Source organism: Pseudopipra pipra, chromosome 2 (assembly GCF_036250125.1).
Source record: "Pseudopipra pipra isolate bDixPip1 chromosome 2, bDixPip1.hap1, whole genome shotgun sequence".
Classification (NCBI taxonomy): domain Eukaryota; kingdom Metazoa; phylum Chordata; class Aves; order Passeriformes; family Pipridae; genus Pseudopipra; species Pseudopipra pipra.
In genome coordinates this window covers 113,096,527-113,117,579 of record NC_087550.1, presented here as the reverse complement: position 1 = coordinate 113,117,579, position 21,053 = coordinate 113,096,527, and the positions used below count along the sequence as shown (strand labels likewise).

The following is a 21,053-nucleotide window of genomic DNA, read 5'->3' as shown; positions in this document are numbered from 1 at the left end:
GGCTTCTGGTAAAATGTGCATTTCTGCCACGCTATTACTCCTTCCAGATCAGTTTTTACTATGTGTCCGGCACATGCCCTTTGCTCCAGCGACAGGATATCCTTCATTTGTCTGCAGCAAGTGCAGATGAGCACTCCTTCATGTTGTTTTCCAAGTCGGCTGATGGGAGGGGTCAGCAGGGGCCAAAGCAGCTGCACCAAGTAAAGGAAAGGTAACCATGGCAACCCAAGTTATCTGCATCCTCCATGTATTTCCTTCTCCCCACCCTACATAATATCTTTCCCACCCAAACCTCAAGCCAATAGAGCCGGTGACCAGCTGGCAGGATGGGGACTGCAGAGGGGTCTCCTGCACCCAGAGTGTCTTGCTGTGTCTCGGGGCTCGCCACTGCAGGCTGAAGTCATCAAAAAGAGACCGAAAGCATAGAGAGGGATAACTTGCAAAAGCCAGAGCTCTTCACTCCCGTAGATGGGGCGCTGGATATGTTGCCTTTGCTCCAGAGTTGCAGATCCATTGATGCTGCTCCTGGTTTTGGCTCTGAGCTGTAGCCCTTTCACAGCAGCAACAACTTCTCCATCTGTGCCCCACGTCAAACCCAGCTACAGTTTTGGCCGGACTTTCCTGGGACTTGATAAATGCAACGCCTGCATTGGGACATCCATATGCAAGAAGTTCTTTAAAGAAGAAATAAGGTCAGAAACTCAGCACAGTAATTTTTAAGGCATTCTGCATAGTAATTTGAAAGTTGCCTGTTAGAATTTCCAAATACTTTCATGAATGACAATGCAAAGAGCAACTTTTGCCTTTACAGCGCTTGGTATTTTAATTAATGTGTATAAACTGCTCTTTTCTTTTAAAGCAATGCAAACATGATCATACTTCAGGCCTGAATTATAATTTGAAAGCAGGAGTAAAAGGTACAAATTTCTGCCTAGAGAGTGGCTCTAAAACAATTCAAGGCAGCAATGGGGGAAGGGAAGAGGGGAGGAAGAAGTCAGCTTGTTTAGATTTACTGGAAATATTTTATTATCAGCAACTGACTAAAGGCAAAGGGGGTTTAGCTTTGTATGCTCCAAACTGAGTATGTTAACTACAAACATATAAACACACTATATAGTTTTGTACCAGGTGCAACAACATGAATGTGCAGAATTTCACGTGCGTACTAACTAAGATCAAAAGCAATCTCAACCTGCCCAAGGCACGAGGACTTCTGCACATCAAGCTACCCACATGCTCAAAAATAGCTGTGGCTAAATTATTGGTGCACTTTGGGAAGGTTTCTGTGAGAACCTGAAGCCAGAGACAGAAATTGCATCTGCTTCGATGATAGTGAGACATACCACTGTCCAAGTGGTCATCAGACCAATCCAATCAGTTTTAGGCTCAAAACCAGAGTGCGTCTGATGACAGCAAGGAAAATGTTGCCGATTGTATTTGAGGAGAAAGTTAAAGGCAGTGCTTTGTAGAGGAAGGGTTTATTGGGTCTGATATGATTTATAGAGCCATATGCACTTTCTTTTATAGATATAAAAGCCCGAGGGAGAAGAAATTATTATAGTAAAATTGCATTTTTAATGCTATAATGTAAGTAGTATAGTATTAGACAAATCACCATTTTTATCTTAAACTATCCTATAAAACGTAGCATAGTAAAACTATAATGGTTTGTCTGGGATGGACTTGTAATACTGAACATCCATCCTTCCCTTACTGCCGCTGGGAAAAGGCAGCCTGTGGTCTTGCTAAGCCAGAGCACCCCTTTACCATGGCACATCAGGGGGCCCAGCCCTGGATGGCTGGGAAAACACTTTGGCTTTCCATGCCAGAGTGAGTACTAACCAAGGTGCAGAGGCACAAAGAAGGTCTGGGCCAGCAGTGCTGGAATTCTCCCAGCCCAGCCTGGACTGCTGTCCCAAAATGCAGGAGAGATTTGCAATCAGCATGCTCAGCTGGCTGACAGGAGCTGGCACGGGTCTGCGGGGGCTGGGGGTGAGTTCGGGGTATGGGCTGCTCTGTATTTCATTCCCTGCAGCAGGATGGCACGGGAGCTGGCTCCTGCCCTGTGCCCCAACCTGCTGTGGATCCCTTTGCCCCTCACCTGTGCAGGGTTTTTAGGGACCTGCTGCCAGGCACAAAGCACCTTCCACACGTGCAGCTCATCGCAGGTGCACCCGTTCGGTTACTCCCGCCCAGTCACTTGGGAGGCTGGGGCCGTGCAGCTTCCTTCAGCCCTCCAAAAATAGCAGGAGCCCTCTGCAGCGAGCAACTGCCTCTGGCTGGCTGCTGGCCAGCTGCACGTGCACCGGGGGGTGGGGAAAAAGGTGCTACGTGAGCAAAGGCAGGAGGCCGCCGTGCTGGCTTTCCTCTGGGGGGGCGGTGGGAAAGGGGTGCAGTCGTGCAGAGGGTCCCACAGGGGCCAGGAGTGCAGAGCCACAAACGTGGGAGCATGATGCTTCTGCCTCAGGGAAGGCAGAAGGGCTTCCTAAGCCAAAGACTCTTTTTCCTCTCCAGCCAGCCCGCAGCTGGCTCCCCACCAGCCGTGCAGAACGCAAATAAGCGATAACGTGCAGTTCTGCTCTGAGCACTTTGGAAGCTTAAAAATGTTCTCCTGAGCAGTCACTCAGCTTCAGGCTTTCCTTTGCAGGGGTAAAACTTGTTGTCCTGCTTGATTTCTTGAAAAACTAGGATTTTTTTGGCAAGTGGGAAGTTAAACAGGGGAAATTTCAGTGGCACTTGTGCTCTTTTGATCCACCTTCGTGTACCTTTTCACATGTTCACAAAGGTGGAGGGCACTTGGTGCTTCTCTCTGTTAATTCACATTAGAACATGCTTTATTAATTCTCCATCGTTTTTGGGAGCTGTGACATGCTTTCACAGTAAGAAGATGTGGGTTTTGTTCCCAGAACGGCTGGTGACTCATCTTGTGCTCCAATGTTCTTTACTTCCCTTATCTTTGCCCAACTTTATCCATCTGTAAATGAGAACACCAAGCCTGACTACCAACTGTACCAAAAGCAGTGAAAGTTTTTGTAAAATACTAGACTTTCAAAACACTGAGAAACTGAGCTGACCAAAACTATTTGCAGACTTGTGCTGATGCTGGTGGTGAGCTTTGGCCAAAAATAATGGGAAAGAAGTCTGAAAAAGCTGGAATGCTTAGATTTGATGGGGTTTTATATAGCATTACTTTATTTTTTTGCTTCAAGACTTAAATAATGGGAAAGAAGTCTGAAAAAAGATGGAATGCTTAGATTTGATGGAGGTTTATATGGCATTTCTTAATTTTTTTGTTTTAAGACTTATTTTTTTAAAAATATAAAATTCCAAATGCAGGCAAAATTATTTTGGCTGAAACAAAACACTACATCCAGGAAACAAAAAAAAAAAGGAAAAGCAAGTTTGAATTTTTTCAGAATTTAATTCTGGATTGATCTAAAACCTGTAATCTGTGATTCACATATTCACACAGATCTTACTGAAAGTCTTAATTAAAGCACATTCAGGCCCTCAGCTAAAAGGCTTCATACGAGAAGTGAGTTGTTACAGCACAACTTGATGATGAATCTTGAAAGTATCTAACAAGTGTGCCAGGCCAGCACTGTGCTGCCCAGAAATGATGCCAAATACAGACTTGCTGCAGCCCATGCCGGGTTCCCAGGCCTGTGTGGCTCTCCCCCAAGAGCTCTGCAGAGGAAGTCGCTCCATCCGCCCGCAAATTAATGCTCAGCCCTGGATTTCACACATCCATGAGCTGCTCGCACACGGGAGGCGGCACTTTCCTGCTATCTACCTGACGTGAGCTCCCCTGAACACACAGGTTTGAGCCAAATCACAGGGCATACTTGTGCTTAACTTAAAAATGAAAAAAGGAAAGAAAGAAAGAGAAACCCAGACCGTTGCCATCTCCTCCCTGGAGCACCTGGCACGCTGAGCCCGCTTTGCAGATTAGGCACTGGGAGGGGTCCTGATGCACAGCAAATCACAGTGAGGGGCAGCAATCCTTCTCTGCTCTTTAGTCCTAGCTCAAAACTAGACCAGAAAAACCCACCCAAACCCAAACAAAGCTTTTTTCTTCATGTCAGGTGCTGTAATCTTAGGGAAGCTTCAACTTCATATCGGGTAAAACACCCAAAGGACCGAAATACTGGAACCCACCAACCTGTTCACAGAAGGGGCCGAGCCTCCTCACTGCTGGCCAGCCTGCATCTCCATGGCAAATTTTTGAAAGGAGACACATGAATAGAGTTGAATGTTAAAGGAGAGCCAACACCAGGGTTTTCCCCCTCCTGGGAACCCGTGTTTGCCCCAGAGCTGAGCTGCAGAGGATCTGTGGTGGGAAAGGGGAGTGAGGTGCTGCCTTCAAGAGGGATCTTGGGAAGGAAGTAGATCAGCCTCTGATGCTGGTTTGCATCGCTGAGTCAGTTGTTTGCCTGAAATCAGAGAAAATTAATCCCCCCAAAAATTTCTCAGTGCCAATTTCCCATCTGGAAGTTGAAACGACAGACCAGCTTCAGCTTTCAGATTTGTTAACGTCTTTTCATCTCACTCCAGCTAGCTAATCCTGCAGGGAACCTCTTGCCTCTCCTGTGTCACTTCTGAGCTACCAGCTTTAATTTACGGTGAGAATAAACTAGGACGTGCTCTCTTACGCACTTGGTCAAGGAGCTTGGGACAGGAGGTTTCAGGGGCAGTGAATGCAGGACGTTGGCCAAACCAAAGGTCAGAGTTCAGCCTCTTTCCAAGAGCAGGTTACAGACACACTTACAGAGAAGGCACCACACTCCTCAGCTCTGGCATGTGCGACGCGTGTGTGGGCAGGGCTGAGGGGGCTGCTGAAACAAAAAAAAAAAATTACCTAATTACCCAGCCCATATGCTCCCCTCCTGTGCCTGTGTAGGGGGAGAAAATTAGTGCAAGATCTCCATGGCTACAGTGGTGCTGCACACCCAGGGCACACGTACTCCGTCCCCCCAGTGCACCCCAAACTCTGCTGCTGCTGGGGAGGTCATTCATGCCTCCTGCTAAAATACAATCAGCAGTGTTGGGGGAGACATGTTGACCCCAGTACTGAGTAAAGCCACCACCTAAAAACGAAAGTTCATTTCGACATTCGCAAATACATTTATTGTCAGGAGATTTTATTGTCAGGAGGGTCACTTTAACTGTTGAGTACTCCTTTTTTGGGAGCCTGTCTCTAGGATTAAGAAAATTTAAAAGCACTGAGGATTCTTTACAAACCAAAACCCTATGACCCTCTCCCTTTCCTCCCTCTCTCTACATGGCCCAAAAAACCCCATTTGGGTGTTTCACCCCTTAACCCTTTGGCCCTGCTCCTGACAAGGGATAGTGTTCATTACATAGTTTATGTGGGAAGCAAAGAAGGATATCTTTTCCAAAACATGTTTCCTCAGCTGATGGTTTCACCCTGCTTGCCTCACCCTGGTGTCCGTCCACCCAGGGTCACTCAGCCTGGGTCACATGATGACCCTGAGATTAGCTCAGTTGGAGCTCGGTGCTGAAAACACCAAGTTCACGGATTCAATCCCTGTATGGGCTATTCTCTCTAGGAGTTGGACTCGATGAACCTTGTGGGTCCCTCCAACTAGGAATATTCTCTGATTCTGTGATGGCAGAAAGCCCCTGGGGTCGGCATGAGGTGGAGAAACTCAGCGGGGCGGGCGCTGCGCGGGTGTCCGTGTGGCTTGTTAACCCGCTCTCCGTGGGGCTCTCGTTTTGGTTTGGCAGGTTTGACACCTGGCTTTCTTCTCATTTAAAGCTGCCCCCCAGCTACCTGCTCAGCTACTCGGGCAACTACACCGACGATGCCAAGAGCTGGCGGCTGGTCGACATCACCCGGCTGACCTCCAAGTACCAGCACGACCGGGCCGACAAGCGCATCTGCACCTCCCTGCTCAAGACCAAGACCTGCAGCCTGGAGCGCGCCCTGCGCCGCACACAGCGCTTCCAGAAGTGGCTGAGGGCCAAGCGCCTCACCCCCGACCTGGTCCAGGTCTGTGCCCCACGGCTCCTGCCCCCCCCCCACCAGCTGGGGGGAGCAGGGGTTGCCATGCAGTTTGGGGGGCGCGGAAAAGGGTCTGAAGGAGGCACGGCTGCAACTTGTTGGGTGGAGGGCGAGTTTGGGTGATGGTTGGCACTCTCCTTCCTGCTCAGTTGGTGGGGATGGGGCAGCCCTGTGTTCCCCATGCCACAGGGGAGAAGAAAAATGAGGCCCTGATGGAAAGAAAAGCCCAGGGAAACCACACCCAGGCACAGGTAAAGCCATGGCACTGCCTGGGCAGGGCTTGGGTGGGCTTGGACCCAGCAAGGAGAGCATCAGTTTCCTTGTGCAGGCTGAGGCTGAAGGCCCATGGAAAGCCGTAGCATCCACTGGCTTCAGGCACAGGGATAATATAAAGCCAGGCACACAAACATGGCAATGGCTCTGGTGGGGAAATTCCTGCCACTTTTTTTTTATTTTCTGGTTTTCAGTGATGTCTCAGCATTTTGGTTTGGGTTTGTTGTTTTTTTTTGGTCATAAAGTTGCACCCAAAAAGGCAGCCCATGCCTTGAAAGTGATTTTGCTTTGGGCTGGGGACCAGCCAGCCAGCGTGGGCCCCTCCGAGCAGCACAGGCAGTCAGAGCCAGAGCCTCGATTACTCATCCTCCTGCCATCCATAGCAAATGACCTCAGGCACAAAGAAGCACACTGCCCTTTCTGTCACAGTCCTGGGGTGTCACAGGTGAAGCCAGGACAGGCACACCGTGTTGGGGGGTTGTTGCCACCAGGTAGGTGGGCAGCTATGGCACAGGGCATCCCCCTCACCCCATCAAAACAACAGCAAAACATTTCAATAACCACTGGAGAGGGGCAGGGAGGAGGTTTGATATACACTAAACAAGACCCTGAGAGGCAAAGAAGGATTATTCCAGTACTTCTTCCCCTTCCAAGAGAAAAGTGGCTGTTGAAAAGGGAGTTAATTTTACTTTTAGTTGCTGCTTTAGTTTTTCCTCTTCTGCTGCCCTGTGGAGCACCACACTTGAGAAGGGAGAGTGAGAGACCCCATTCAGCAGCCAGGGATGGTGCCTGGGCTGCACAGAGATGGACTCATCCAAATCACTGATAGTCAGGCACAGCAGGTCCCCCTGAAGCCAGTACCATCCTGAGTGGCACATGCCTGACAGGGAAACATCTTTTTGGGTAAAAGCTATGCTTTGTCCAATAACCTCGGGAGAGGCACTAGCAAGAAAATCTTGGTAAAAATCTGTGATAATCTCTAGCAGAGTGAATGAGCATTTTGGGGCAAACTGTGGTAATCAGTAGTGGACAGGTAGGGAAGATTTTGTGGTAAAATCTAAGGTAATCTGTACAGGAAAGAAAAGAACATTTTGAGGTAAAAATTGGGTAATCAGTAGCGGACAAGTAGGGAAAATCTGGGGGGTAAAATCTGAGGTAATCTGCAAAGGGGAAAAAAAGAACAATTTGAGGTAACAAGTAGTGGATAGGCAGGAAAATTTTGAGAGTAAACTTGAGGTAGTCTATGGGGCAGAGAATGAACATTTTGAGGTAAAAATGAGTTATTTTAGTGGAAATACTGGGAAAATTTTTGGGGTAAAATCTGAGGTGATCTGTAGCAGAGAGAATGAACATCATGAGGTAAACTGAGGTAATTAGTAGTGCACGGGTAGGGAAAATTGGGGGGTAAAATCTGTTTTAATCTCTAGGGGAGAGAATGAACATGCTGAGGTAAACTCACGTAATCAGTAGTGGACAGATTCCTATCACTCCCACTCAGAGCATCTCTCACTTGAGCTTGTGGGCCATGGGAAGGGACAACTCCTTGGGGCGGCAAGCAGCAACTTTCCAGGCACCTGCTGGCCATCACTGTCCCCCCAGGCAGCACTCCAGGGGGCTGCAGGAGGGCAAGTTGGGCTGCCAGGTCCCCCAGCCTCGCTGGAGTGTCCAGTGTGTTTGTGCAAAACTGGCCTGCCTCCCCCAGCAGCGCTGTATGAAAGGGAAGAAAAGATTAAAACTTCCATTTGCTGAGCTGGGTGAAAAAGTAACTGGAGAAATGTGGCTCTGTGGTATCTCAGATCTGCTGCAAAGTTAAATCATTAGCTGAGCCCAAATCCTTCTCCTTAAAAGGCTCTTCGTGTGCTATACAGTTTTCCCTACCCCGTCCTTTCCGAGTCTGAACTCCCAGCTGAGCTGGCTGGACTGCACACACACACACACACACACACACACACACACACATGTGGATGCACATGTCCCTACACACATGCACACACACACATATGCTCGCATGGAGACTCTGGCTGGGGAGCCCTGACCTTGCACTTATCCAGTTTCTCCCAGGAGCTTGAATTTCCCTGTGCAGCAGCAGTGGGAAGCTGAGCTGGCTCCAGGGTCCCTCTGAAGTGAGCTCGGTGTCAGCCGCTGGGGACATGCCCAGGGACAAAATCCCCGGGACATTTCAGCAAGCCCTGCAGCTTTTTAGTTGGAGAGGGCATGGGAGGCTGCAGGGAGGCCTAGACCTTTGCAAATCAGCCTCAGGATTGCTCTGCTCATGTTTTCGTGGTCCTTTGTTTCTGTTAATCAGCCAGAGAAACCTAAATTAGAATACAAATCCCTTCTAACAGAGTGCAGGTTTGAATACATGGAGAAGCACTGTGATCCAGAGGACCTGGGACCTTCTCCCCCACCTCCAAATTTCAGCAGCAAATCACTTTTTAAGATCAGGCATGCACTCTGCAAAATGGCTGCTGGTCTCACAGTGGTCTAAATTGAAAAGTGGCCAGTGGCAACAAAATTGCAGTCACACTGCCTGAGTGAGTTTGTACCCAAGACGCCCCCCAGCCACCACAGGTTGCAGTATGACCTCCCCAAGCTGTCCGGCCCCATAGAGATGGGGATTCCCTTCCTCTCTGACCACCCCTCCTGTCCTCCTCCCATCGAAAAACCGCAGGAGCACCTCTGCCTTCACCCCAGCCCAGCGCCACTGCCCCTCTGCGGTGTTTGCTGGGCAAATCCATGTTGGTAACCCAGCTTGAGCCATCAGAGGGGTGTTTCTTGGGGGGTGCCATATGTCACTGCAAGTACTTACCTTCAGACTTGCTCTTATGGCTTTATTTCCTCCTGTCCCCCTTTTCAGAGATGGTAACAGCACATGGATCTCGATGCCTGACACGATGCCCACTCTGTCTCAGAAAGCTGCAGTCACCCAGTGGTGTCTGCACTCCCCTCCCTGCTGTTTATCTTATATAGCAGTCACTGAGGAAAGCTAATGGGCTCAGGTAATTTTGTCTTATAGACACAGAATTGTGACAGACCATAACGTGCTTGAATCAAAATGACAGACCATGAAGTAATGTTTCCCCACTTTACGCTGCCTGCCCTGCCTGACCCAGCCATCAGCCGAGCTGCCTGCCATGGTGATTATTTCACCCGCCACAATGAAAATCTTTATTGGATGCAGCAAAGTCTTCAGTCTTAAAATCCAGCCTGCTTCAGAGATGAGCAGGATTTAGCAGGGGCTCAGCCTGCACGGCAAACCCAGCCACCCACTGCTTCGCCCAGGAGCTCATCACCTCAAACTGTGCCGCATGCTTTTCCTGTTGGAGGGGAAGAGCAACAGCAAAGCAAGTTAGTTTCAGCACAGATCGCCCACCGGGCAAATTTACAACCCTGTCTACAAAGCACAGCCTGGAAAATGCTGAAGGCAGACAGAGGAAAGCAGTACTAGGGTGAAAAGCCATCATTTGGAATCCCTCTCTCCAGACTGTTTGAAACTACTGACCAGCATCTCTGCCTGTCCTCAGCAGATGTACCAGCACGCTGGTTATTTGGCCTCTGAGTGCCGTACATGTTGCTTTGCTTGCTGCACATGGGCAGCAGCTCACTCCTCTGTCAGCTAGTCCATCCTGGAGAAGGATGGGCTCTATGGGGCTCCCAGAGCTACCTCCCAGACCTGCTGCTCTCTTTGACCTGGTACCTCATCATCAGACATGTTTTGTTAAACCTGCTGGCAGTGGGGATGAGCCCTGTAGCTTCTCGGGGCATCCTTACTTTCTTTCTTTTGGGAGTGAAGGAGACCCTTGGATTCACATGGCCAGGATCTCTGAGAGCTTTGACTCCTACCTCCAAGTGTTCCCTTGTGGAGCCCACCCTAAAGGTGGTCATCTGGTGAAGCTGCACCCAGACGGCAGCACACGGGGCAGGAGGCAGCTGTGCTCCTGGTCTGTGCCATCCCTCCTTGGGCTGGCTGAAGAGAAAACAGAGCCAGGAGATGTTGTCTTCCAGAGGCTGTCTTTATGTCAGAGTGAATTCTGGGTGCGTCTGCTCCACATATGCATATGTATGCACACACTGGGTTTAAATTGCATCATGTACTGTGCAGTAGGGGGAAGAAAATCACAGCTGACTGCAGGTAGGCTTTGCAGAAACTGCTCATTATCAGATATAGAAATGTAGGTATTTAGTCAAAGTAAATAAGAAGCTTTCTAAATCAATCACAAACAATACATCAGGCTGTCTGCCAGGTCTTATTCTCTGACGTGATAAGATGCCGCAAAGGACTGAAGATGTTCACAGATAAATCCGTATCTCCAGTGCTTCCAGTACGTGTTCTTCATATTTTTCTTCCACTGACAATTTTTGTCTGACAATTTTACAGCTCCAGCTCCTTTTCTGCTGTAGGGATGTTTCCATCAGTCTGCAGGAAGGGGAGACCCCACTCCACTGAAGCAATCGAGGAGGTGCTGAGCTTTCACTGCTGACTGTCTCAGCCGAAATCAAAAGGCCCCGTTGTCCAGTTTTTGTGAATCAGGACTTCATTAAACTATAGAAAGCTGCACCAAGGGCTGATACAAAGGTGGCAGCACCCAGCCCTGCTCTTCTGCTCCCCCACTGCCACTGGTGTGCCTGAAATAATTCCTCAGGAAAGCAGCAGCCATGAGCACTGTGTGCAGCGTGTGTCCACATCTCCGTTAAGAGGATGAGTTCTGACCCTGGAAAAATCCTAATTACACCTTTCATGCCTTCCCTGTCACTGTGATTTCTGTTCCTACTGTGTAATCTTCAGTGTCTCGGCTTTTGCGTTACAAACTCCCGGAGGCAGCAAGGCTTTCTAACTTTGGCTGCAAATATTTGCATACACACTGAGCTGCAAGAGACTTTCTCCACCATTTATCTCTTACTTAACACAGTTCTGTTCTGCTCATTTTTTCTCACTTCTCCTCCAAAGGGAAAGAGACAGAGTCAGCCACAATCTCCCTGCAAGTGTTGCAAGACAGAAACCCATAACCAACCCACCCTTCCTTCTGTGGTTTTAGACAATTAATTGAGAAACTATTTCCTTGATAAGGCCACACCAGAGGAGAGGGGTGTAACTAGAACTGGGGAGAATTATTTTTGACAAATGTTCTATTCTTTTTTGGGGAAAAAGGGTTCTTTGGTTGATGTGAAACAACCACACTTCAGTTGGGGTTGAGTTTCTCAGGTAGTTTTGACCAGCTATTGGCATTCAGGGCTTGTTCTGTGCAACTGATGGCCAAGGAAGGCATGGTTGGGACCTCACTGAGGCCAGCAGGGATACAGAGGAGAAGACACAGGACATCCAGTTCCCCTTTCCACCTCCAGCTGGGAAAATGTCATGGTCCTTCTTTCCATGTTTCTTTATTTCTTTGTTGTGGCTGGATAATAAAGTGGTTTATGCCAAATGAACAGCTCGCACAGGAAGGGCTGAGAGGGACCTACCTCAGAGATACCAAATGACTCGGGGAGATGCTGAGTCAAATCTTTGCTCTCAGCATGAAGGATGGCAGGGAGCAATGTGAGCTCCAGTGCCCTTTCGTCTGAAAAACATCTCCCAGCCATCAAATCGTAAAGAAAATCCAAAAGGGTATATTTGGCTACTGGGATCATTTTTAATAAAAGGGCTTAAAAAAACCCTGATTCCTTTCCCTAGCAGAGGCATGGCAGGGCAGTGCTTCTGTGCCACTGCCTCCATACATCCACTCTGCTTGGTTATTAAGGAAGACCAGCTTAAAAAAAAAAAAAAAAAAATTAAATTAATTTTTGACTATGGAAGTATGAATTTCCATGCCATTTATCCCAGCCATTGATTGCTTGTGGAATTTTACAAGCCAAACCTCCAATTCTGAACGGTGAAATACAGTAATAATTGACTCCATTAGCCCAATGGTTCTCTATTTGTTGCTGATATTTACAAAAAATACACGCAGTCTATTCAAATTTGGTTTTGCTAGTTAACATGTGAGTTTATCAGAGAGAGAGTATATCCTGTGCTTGTACTCACAGAGTGTTTATTTACACTTTTGAAGCATGTTTACTGACCTTAGCTAATAGTATTTCCAAGAAAGCTGCTCACAGGTTAAGCAAATAGTGAAGAGATCTGAAGATTATTTAATGAGGGAAGTGACTCACTGTTTTAACAGCAGGAGGGCCTCCACCAGGGAGCTGGGATGCCAGGGCTGGAAACCCGGGCGGAGGGAGGAGGCCTGCAGTGTGGACACACGTGGTGCTTTCAGTCGGGGGAATACGAGGTTTGCAGTGTCCATGGCTGTGCCGTGAAGACTGGGAGCCATTCTGGAAACCTGAGCTGTGAACAGGCATTTTTGGATGGCACGGGTCTTTTCCCAGGAGGGGTTTGCTGTTGAGATCCACCCGTGTGCCCACACCCTTCGGAGTTGTGCCGCAGCAGGCAGAGCACAGAGGTGCCTGTACCCCCAGCGTGGTCCAAGCACATTGCAACATCTCAGGCTGGAAAATAGACATCTTTGCCGTGTTTTCCCCTCTCACCAGGGCCTGTCCAGCCCAATGCTGCGCTGCCCATCCCAGAGACTCCTGGACAGGATAGTGCGGCGCTACGCCGAGGTGCCGGACGCTGGCAGCATCTACATGGACCATCTCACTGACCGGGACAAGCTACGCCTGTTGTACACGCTGGCAGTGAATTCACACCCCATATTGTTACAGGTATGTACCACCCTGACCCAGCTTGGAACACCACCCCACAAGCCCTCACAAGCAAATCCTCCCACGAGATGTGTGCCAGCCCCCAGCTGCAGAGGAGTCCCAGCCCTAGCCTTTGGGCCACTCTCTGGCCTCCACAAAGTGTATTTCTTCTATGGGGTTGGATGGCCAAAGCCAAGCAGACTCCTGCAGTGTTCCTTGCATCAGCCCATGAAGCTGTGGAGAGATGGGAATGCCCAAGTCCTTAAATAAATCAGAAGCCAGGCAGGTATTGCAGTAGTGACTGTGAAAGCCAGGGTTTTACACATCCCTGATACTTCACAGTGTTAAGTTTGCATTGCTAATGTATTACTTAAAATTACAGTCTGTTTATGAAAGGGAAAGAGCATGCTTTAGAGTGGGAGGATCAAGATACAGCATGGATGTTGAACATGGACTTGGGGAGCACTGACTTCCCATGTTCCATGTGCCAGTGCTGTGTTTTCCATTTGCATACCCCTGGTGACTAGCTCCATGGCAAACTGCAGCTTTGCAGAAGTGTTGAGTGGAATCCCAAATACAACTGAACTCTGGATGTGAAGGCAGTGGTCTGGGACATCTCACACCCCTCCCCTGTTCCCTGGCTGATGTGCCTGGCAAGTGGCTCCTCTCTTTCCTTATATCTCTGAGGGAATATCCTCACCTTTCCCCACACCAGCACACCTTTAGTCCTCACTGTTGTTTCTTGCAACCCTTCACAATTTCATGAAGAGCAGAGGCAGTGGCAGCATCATCTGTCTCTGGCCCCAGGTCATCACCGCCCTCAGAAGCACATGCAGCTCTACCCTCTCCCAAGGAGGGGAAATGGTGCTCATGTTCCAGGAGGCTCCTGGGGATCATTCAGCCACCCCAGTCATGGCTCACTGGGACCTGAGGCTGTGGCTCTTAGCGCTCTAAAGATATGGGAATGCAGCTTAAAGAGGTGAAAAAAATATGCCAAAGCATGGCTTGATTTTACATGGGTACCCAAAATGCCTTCACAGCAGAAGGGAGAAGCAACCTTAAACATGAAACTGGACAAGTTCATAATGCCTTGGCAGAGCCCAGGGCACTGGGTAGATGGATAAGTCATAATGTAAATGACAGAGAGCTTTGTGTTGGCACAGCTCAGCAGTCATATGGTTTAGTTTCCACCAGGGATAACTGCATGAGCTGCAGGGATGCAGGGAGCCCAGCCCAGCCCAGGTGTCCCCACCATAGCAAACACCCAGCATTTCTGTTCCTGAGACTGCAAAGTTTCCTGCAAAAGAGCCAGGCAGTTCTTACAAATTAGCAAAAACTGCTTTAGCCCCACCTCACCTCCGAGCCATGACTTCAGCTACACAGTGTTCATGAGGGACCCATAAAAGACACCTAAAATTAGATGTTCTGTGGCTAAAATTTTAATGATTTTGAGGCCCATTATTATCTTGGACTTTCCAGTTAGTTTCCCTAGTAGAATAAGTCCTGAAATGTCAGATTCTTCCTTCATTACAAAAAAAGACCAAAAAGAAAAGGGAAATAAAAGCATTATAGCTACTCCAGGATGGAGCAGCACCTTTCCCAGATGGTGGGGCAGGATGGGGTGAGGAAGGGTTTCAGGCTGGTTTAGAGACCAAAGCACTGGGGGGAGGTGGGTCCATGGGCAGAGCACAGTAGCCAGAAGACAGGGATAATCCCTGCATTCCTCCTCTCCCTGGCAGATCTTCCCTGACGTGGAGGGGTGGCCCTTCCCACGGTACCTGGGCTCCTGCGGGAGGCTGGTGGTCAGTGCCAGCACCCAACCCCTGCGCGACTTCTACAGCGCGGCCCCCGAGGTGGCCGCCGACCTGGCCCTGCAGCTCCTCGCCGTGCTCCGCTCCATGGCCACCAACGACCTCAACTACTTCTTCTACTTCACCCACGTGGACGCTGGCACCTTCGGCGTGTTCAGCAACGGGCATCTGTTCATCCGGGATGCCAGCACGCTGGGCATCATCGACAAGGAGGAAGGTACTCAGCAGGCGCCGTGGCCGCGCGTCTGTCGCCGGAGGGCTGAGCGAGCAAATCTGTCACCTGCTACGTTCAGCTCCACTGTTGGGTTGGGGTTCTTTTTAATAACTCAAATAATGAAAAGTTTACCAACAGCAGATCCTGCCATCCTGGCTCTGAGTCGGGAAGGCGACAGGTATTTCGTTTGTGCAGTCAGTGATTTGGTGACTGCCCCCCCCCCGTAGCTGGCAGCAGCTCTCAGTGCACACAGTGCTCAACACTTTCATTTGAATTTTTCCTAAATCACCCCTTTTAAAACTTTTGCCACACAAATGTCAGTATTTGCAAGTAGAAATTTCATAATTTCATTTGTTTTAAGTATTGGGTCCAATTGGACCCATTTTATGTGAATTTATCACATTAATAATGGTTATAATTATAACAGCAAAATCCCCCTTTTGTCATTTTTACATAAAATCAAGGGTTACTAAGCATTACTATTCATTGTTCACAGGTTATGTTGGTCTAATCCACAAAGTAGAGCTAGTCAAAGACACTTCTTCCAATAATTTAACAGTTTAATTTTGAACGTTCAATTTTTCAAAAGGCCTTTCCTCAGCTCACACATTCAGCTGAGCTGATCTCAAATATTCAGAAGCAGCTGTCAGAAAATTTTCCACTGGGTTTCCTATTCTTGTCCCAACAGCTATTACTGTTAACTCGATTCCAGCTGGATGAGGTGTTGTTGCAAGCTAATGATTTGGGTAACATAGGAAAAATTATGGGTCTGCTTATTTGTGGCAGTTTTTGCAGGAACTCCACATTTCAGGTTTGTACTCCAGTTCTCATTTTTTCTGCATCAGTTTGACTTGACAGACTCCTCTCCAATTCCTCTGTCAGGCAGTTCTGCAGAGCTCTGTCATTCAGAAAAATATACATATTTCAGGAGTGAGAAAGTTGGCCCATATACAGCTACAGCACAGAGTAATTTGTGGTGAAAGGTGCCCACATCCTTTAGATAACAACAAACCCTGTGTTAGTACAGAGGAACAAACATCTGTGATTATCCAGGAGCTCACTACCATGTTTCTAACAACTGGTTTAATTGTCTCCAGCAGGGAGCCAGCTGATCGATGGCCAGCAGGAGCACAAAGATATATTTAGCTGTTTGACTGTGGACTGCCAGTCTGCGTTCGTGTCCTGTGACTCCATCAGGGAGAAGCACAGCCTCGTCATGGTGTGTCAAGAGCTTTTGCCTAAGCTCCTGAAGGGGAAATTCCTGCAGCCCGTGCAGGAGAAGATAGACAGCTTCCTCCAGCACTGTGCCAGCGGCCTCACCGACGACCAGGGTGTCAACGAGGCCATTGCCAAGCTGGCGGAGATCCTGAAACCTCTGCGGTCCTGCGATTCCCGCTTCGCCTACCGCTACCCTGACTGCAAGTACAGCGACAAGTACTGACGGAGTGGGAGCCCCCGGGAAGGACTGGGGCAGTGTCAGCCCCCTGCCAGCGTGGGAAGCGAGAAGGAACCAGGGTAGATGCAAAGAGTTGCACCAAATCTGGGGCTTTCTCATCCAGACGGAGGAGGAGGGAGCAGAGCACACAGGATTTATTGTTCATCTCCCAGAGATGCATTTGTTAACGTGGGATATTAGGCATGATGTATGGCTTATGGATTATTAACATTATCATGAGTGACAGGGCCTACAGGATTAATAAATCTCATTCACGTGTTTTGGCCTTGGAAGAGTTTTCCATCCCTCTGAAGGCAGGATGCTCACAACTATCTAGATAGAGGAGCTCTACTACCAAGGAAGCCTTTCTGATTGAAATGCTTTATACATAATGTGGGATGGATGGAAGCATTTAAGACTTTCCCTATGGCTATTTTTAATTTGTTAAAAATCATAGATAAACTGAACCATGGGATCAGTTCTGTACCATCACCCATCACAGATTACTTTCATAAAATATTTAAATTTTATTTCTTTTATTTTCTTTTATGGGTCCTCCCATGTCTCTTGAGATTTAATTTCTCTAATCCCCAAATATAATTACTTCTACTCTTTCCCAAGTTGATGGGCAGTAATTGGAGACTAACATGGGGTTTTGGTTTAAGATCTGAAAAAAAAAAATCAGCTCTGGGATATGATTGTTCAGCAGACACTTTCACATTTTTCTCCCTAAAGAAAAGTGGAGGCACCATTTGCACAAAACCATTCAGATGGGAAAATTGCCTTAAGAGGAGAAACAACACAGGTAGAGGATGAGACATTGGTTTACACGGAGTCCAACAAGACTTGCTGAGCACTCAGTACTCCAGTGTACATGACTGGGAACCCCTCAAGAGCTCAGGGGGTCTAAATGCTGACCAGTAAGTACAGCCATCCTCATTCATTTGCCTTTCAAAGGAGAAACTGGTAAGTCAGTCCCCAAAGGAGTGAGTCAGGCAGTTAAAATTTGGAGTGGTGGACTTCTTTCACAGCAGTGGCCAACCCAGGGCTAGATACAGGTGCCTCGTTTTGTGGTAGAAGGTTGCAAAAGTGGCAAACCACAACATTCTCGCCCAGAATCTGCCAGTCCCCGTCACGTGAGCTCTCCATGGGGTGTCAGAGGCCCACACAAAACCTTCCCTGATGTCTAGGGGTCTGCCAGACCTCACCTGGTTTTGGGGCTTCCTCTTGGGATCCAGGTGTGCAGGAGTCACCAAGCAAATTTGACTGAGTTGTGTAAGAAACTGGGCTTTTGGGATCACCCATAAGTATTTTCATCATGGAAAGAGCCTTCCTCTAGCTATGGTTTGAAAAAGAAATCAGCAACAGCATAAATGCAGGAAAAGATGTGAGTCATTTGCATTGCCAGTCGTTGTACTGAGTTGTGTTATACAGAGCAAGAATGCAAGTCAAGATTATGTGTTGGCTGTGGAGCCAAAGCATCCAGGATGGGGTTCAAGTCTGGGGTGGCTGAAGGCTGACAAGACAGGTTGGACATTCTAAACCACACGCACAAGCCTGATACTGGGAAAATCTGGCCCAGGACATTTATTTTGCCTTTCCTCCTGGCATAAAGTATCAAGTGCACCTTTTACCTCTCAAGATGTAGAAACATTGAAAATAATTTGTAGGTAAATTTAGCTGCAGGCCCAGATGGTCAGACAGCAAAAACGTTTAAATATACAGCCTCAGCTACGGCTGCAGCCCTCTTTCTTGGTTTCAGTCTATTTCTACATCATGGCTCTCTTCCAAAAAGAAAAACATGTCCTTCACTGAGATCCATAAGGCTGTCTAACAATCTGTTTTCATCAGTTTTTCTTGAATCTGTCTGCATCTCCAATCTCTTGGTGTGTGGTTTTACCTGATAGCTGATGATCAGGTAAAGATCTGGCCTGGTCCACCCATGTTCTAGCAGAGGTAATTTGCAAGCCATGGGTCTGCAGAGATGTCTTTGCAGCTGCTCCATGGCTCAGGCTGTCCTCTGATTCAGTGTTCTCTGGTTTAACAATGGTTTGACTCGCCCTGTGAGGAGGAGAAGCCCTTGCAACAGGGCTCCACTCTGGGTTCACTGCTCTCCCATGTGTCCTGGGTATTTTTCTTTTCACCACACACGTTTTCCTGTTGGGGATGAGCTGTTCATCTGCTGTATGGCTCTGTTCAAAGTGTCTCCTGGGCAGGAGAACACCTCTCTGCTACCAAACCAGCCCAGGCAAACACAGAGGGGATGTGTGTGCTCAGCACCTTAGAGAATGGCAGGAGCAAGCTCAGATCCCTCAGGTCTAGTCCAGCACTGGGAAAAAGGACTAAGAGGTGTCATATGGGCTTTGCTAGGCCCAAATAACTCATGATCCAACAGAGTTGGGATTAAGAACTAGAAGAGTCGTGGTTTTTGCTTTGCTGCTTGGACTCAGCTGGCAAGGCTGCAGCAGAAGCCTTGAGGCACGTAGCATCTATTTTTACAGGGCTTGATTCAAAGTTGTTAAAGCTGAGAGGAGTCTCCCCACTGCTTTAAATAGACCTAGATACGAATTTAAATTAAAAAAAAATCCATGATTAAAAATAACGAAATCATGGATTTGCAAATTATTAAAGCGTTGGGAGTTGTGTTCACCACCAGTTTCCCTTCAGACATTGATTACAGGGGCCAAGCTCATGTAAGACTGTGACTAATATGCCAACCATAAAATCAGTCCATGGCTCAGAGAACAATAATTTTCCTAAACTAAATCTCATTTCCCTATATTTCTCTGGCCTTTTTTTTTTTTTTTTTGCATCGCCAATTTTTACTCTTAATATTTTCCTCTTTCTTGGCAGTCAGGCCCTGGAATCAGCGCCCACCCTGTCTGCCAGCTCCAGTCAAGCCTTCAAATCCTAGTAGGCCAAGCTCCAAAAGGATGTGAAATTAACTTGTAAATGGCAATTATTTAAAACCTAATCCTTCCCAAAAGAACTCTCGAGCAATTTTTTCCTCTCTGCATTCAAGTTATTTCTGACAGTGGCTTTGTGTGAGCCTTTGCAAACTGTTCCTGGTAACAGCTTAAGCCATTTCCACAGCAGAACAGGAATGGCAGGAGAGGTCTTCCACCAGTCTCACAGTCACCTCCTTTGTCTGTGGGTAGTTTGCCTTTATGACCAGCTGTTTATCAGGCGTCTGTCTTACTGCCACCTATCCCACATATTTTTGAAGTTTTCCTGTCAAGGGGTTTGTAAAACTGTATTTTCTGCCATATTTTGACTAGCAGCATGTTTTAACACTGTAATTTCTCAGGGGGTGGGCAGCCCATAGCAAATGACAGTCCCAGTTTCACTCAGCACAAATTCACTGCTCCTCTAAGTCAGCACCTTCACCCGTGTGTGGTGCTCACACTGCTGCCCCTGCCCAGCACAACCCCTTGGGAAGGAATGGCAGCCAGTGGTTTATCTAGTGGGTGGCATCCCTGCCCATGGCTGGGCATTGGAACTAGGTATCTTCAGGGTCCCTTCCAACCTATGCCTTTCTATGATTCTGAGATTTTTCATGCACTCCTCCCACCAAAGCAGCGTTGGCCGAAGCAACTCCTCACCACAGAAAGCCGAAGATCGGTAAAATCTGGTTCCCTTCCATGAGCAATGCACCCAGTGCCTATTCACTGCACCCTTGTGTGTGTTCAGCCACCCACTTACTCAGATGTGGCTGATGCACAGAGGAAATGGCACCAAGACAGAGCCTCTGAAGTGGCCTCATGCTCCCAAACTTCACAAGAACATCTGTACCCCCTGAGTCTGAGCTGTTCTGACCCCTCTTGGCACTTCCCAGCTGCTGCATGTCCAAAGAGAAAGGGGAGTCTGTTCTCTGTATTGCTGGGAAAACCCACACAGGTATTTGAAGTCAAAGTGCTTGGTAACATGTAGAGCACCTCAAAATCCTCTGTCAGGGGTATATAATTCTATCAGGTTTCATTACAACCCGTCCTGGGGGGTTAGAGATCCAGATTTCCCACTCCACAGCTTTTGTGGGTGCCTGACAGAGTTCAAGAAGCACTTGGACAATGCTCTCAGGCACATGGTGTGACTCTTGGGGATGGTCCTGTGCAGGACTAAGGGCTGGACTCGATGATCCTTGTGGGTCTCTTCCAACTCAGCACGTTCTGTGATTCTGCGATAATTTCTCGCCCCACTTTGCACCCACCCCCACGCCTCCACCCCCTGATGGCTCCCAGCTCTCCACAAGGGGCTACCCAGAAAAACAATGTGGCATCTTGGAGAACTTGGGATCAACACTCAACAGCTCCTGTCTGCAGGAGCAGCCAGTCAAGCATATTTCATGCGTCTTTCCAGCAAGCTCAGCCAACAACAGTTGTTTGCAGGTGCTTTTTATTTGCCTTCTGGTTTTCTCAGGCTTTAGGGTGCACTGGGGTCCCATTTGCCAATTACTCTCTACAGCCAGGTGCTCTGGATACTTTACTGCTAATTCCTCCTCAGCTTCTCCCATCATCACATGAATCTGAGAAGCAGAGCTTTAACAAAAATACTGAATGTCATGAGATGTTATGAAATCACCATAGCCAGCACTACGGTGCTCTGAATTGGTTCACC

General features: G+C 48.1%; 1 protein-coding gene across 2 annotated transcripts; it reads left to right on the top strand.

The window, feature by feature from the left end:
* Nucleotides 1-267: 267 nt before the first annotated feature.
* DIPK2B (divergent protein kinase domain 2B) lies at nucleotides 268-16,717 on the top strand. Of its 2 annotated transcripts, none has more exons than XM_064646948.1 (5): nucleotides 268-692; nucleotides 5,749-6,013; nucleotides 12,827-13,000; nucleotides 14,719-15,007; nucleotides 16,105-16,717. In XM_064646948.1, the coding sequence occupies exons 1-5, from the start codon at nucleotides 469-471 to the stop codon at nucleotides 16,443-16,445; spliced, it is 1,293 nt and encodes a 430-aa protein (XP_064503018.1). In that variant the 5' UTR covers nucleotides 268-468; the 3' UTR covers nucleotides 16,446-16,717. The 2 variants fall into 2 exon arrangements, with proteins under 2 accessions (XP_064503018.1, XP_064503017.1); XM_064646947.1 differs by having other exon boundaries at nucleotides 269-692; nucleotides 16,102-16,717.
* The last annotated feature ends 4,336 nt before the right edge of the window (nucleotides 16,718-21,053 follow it).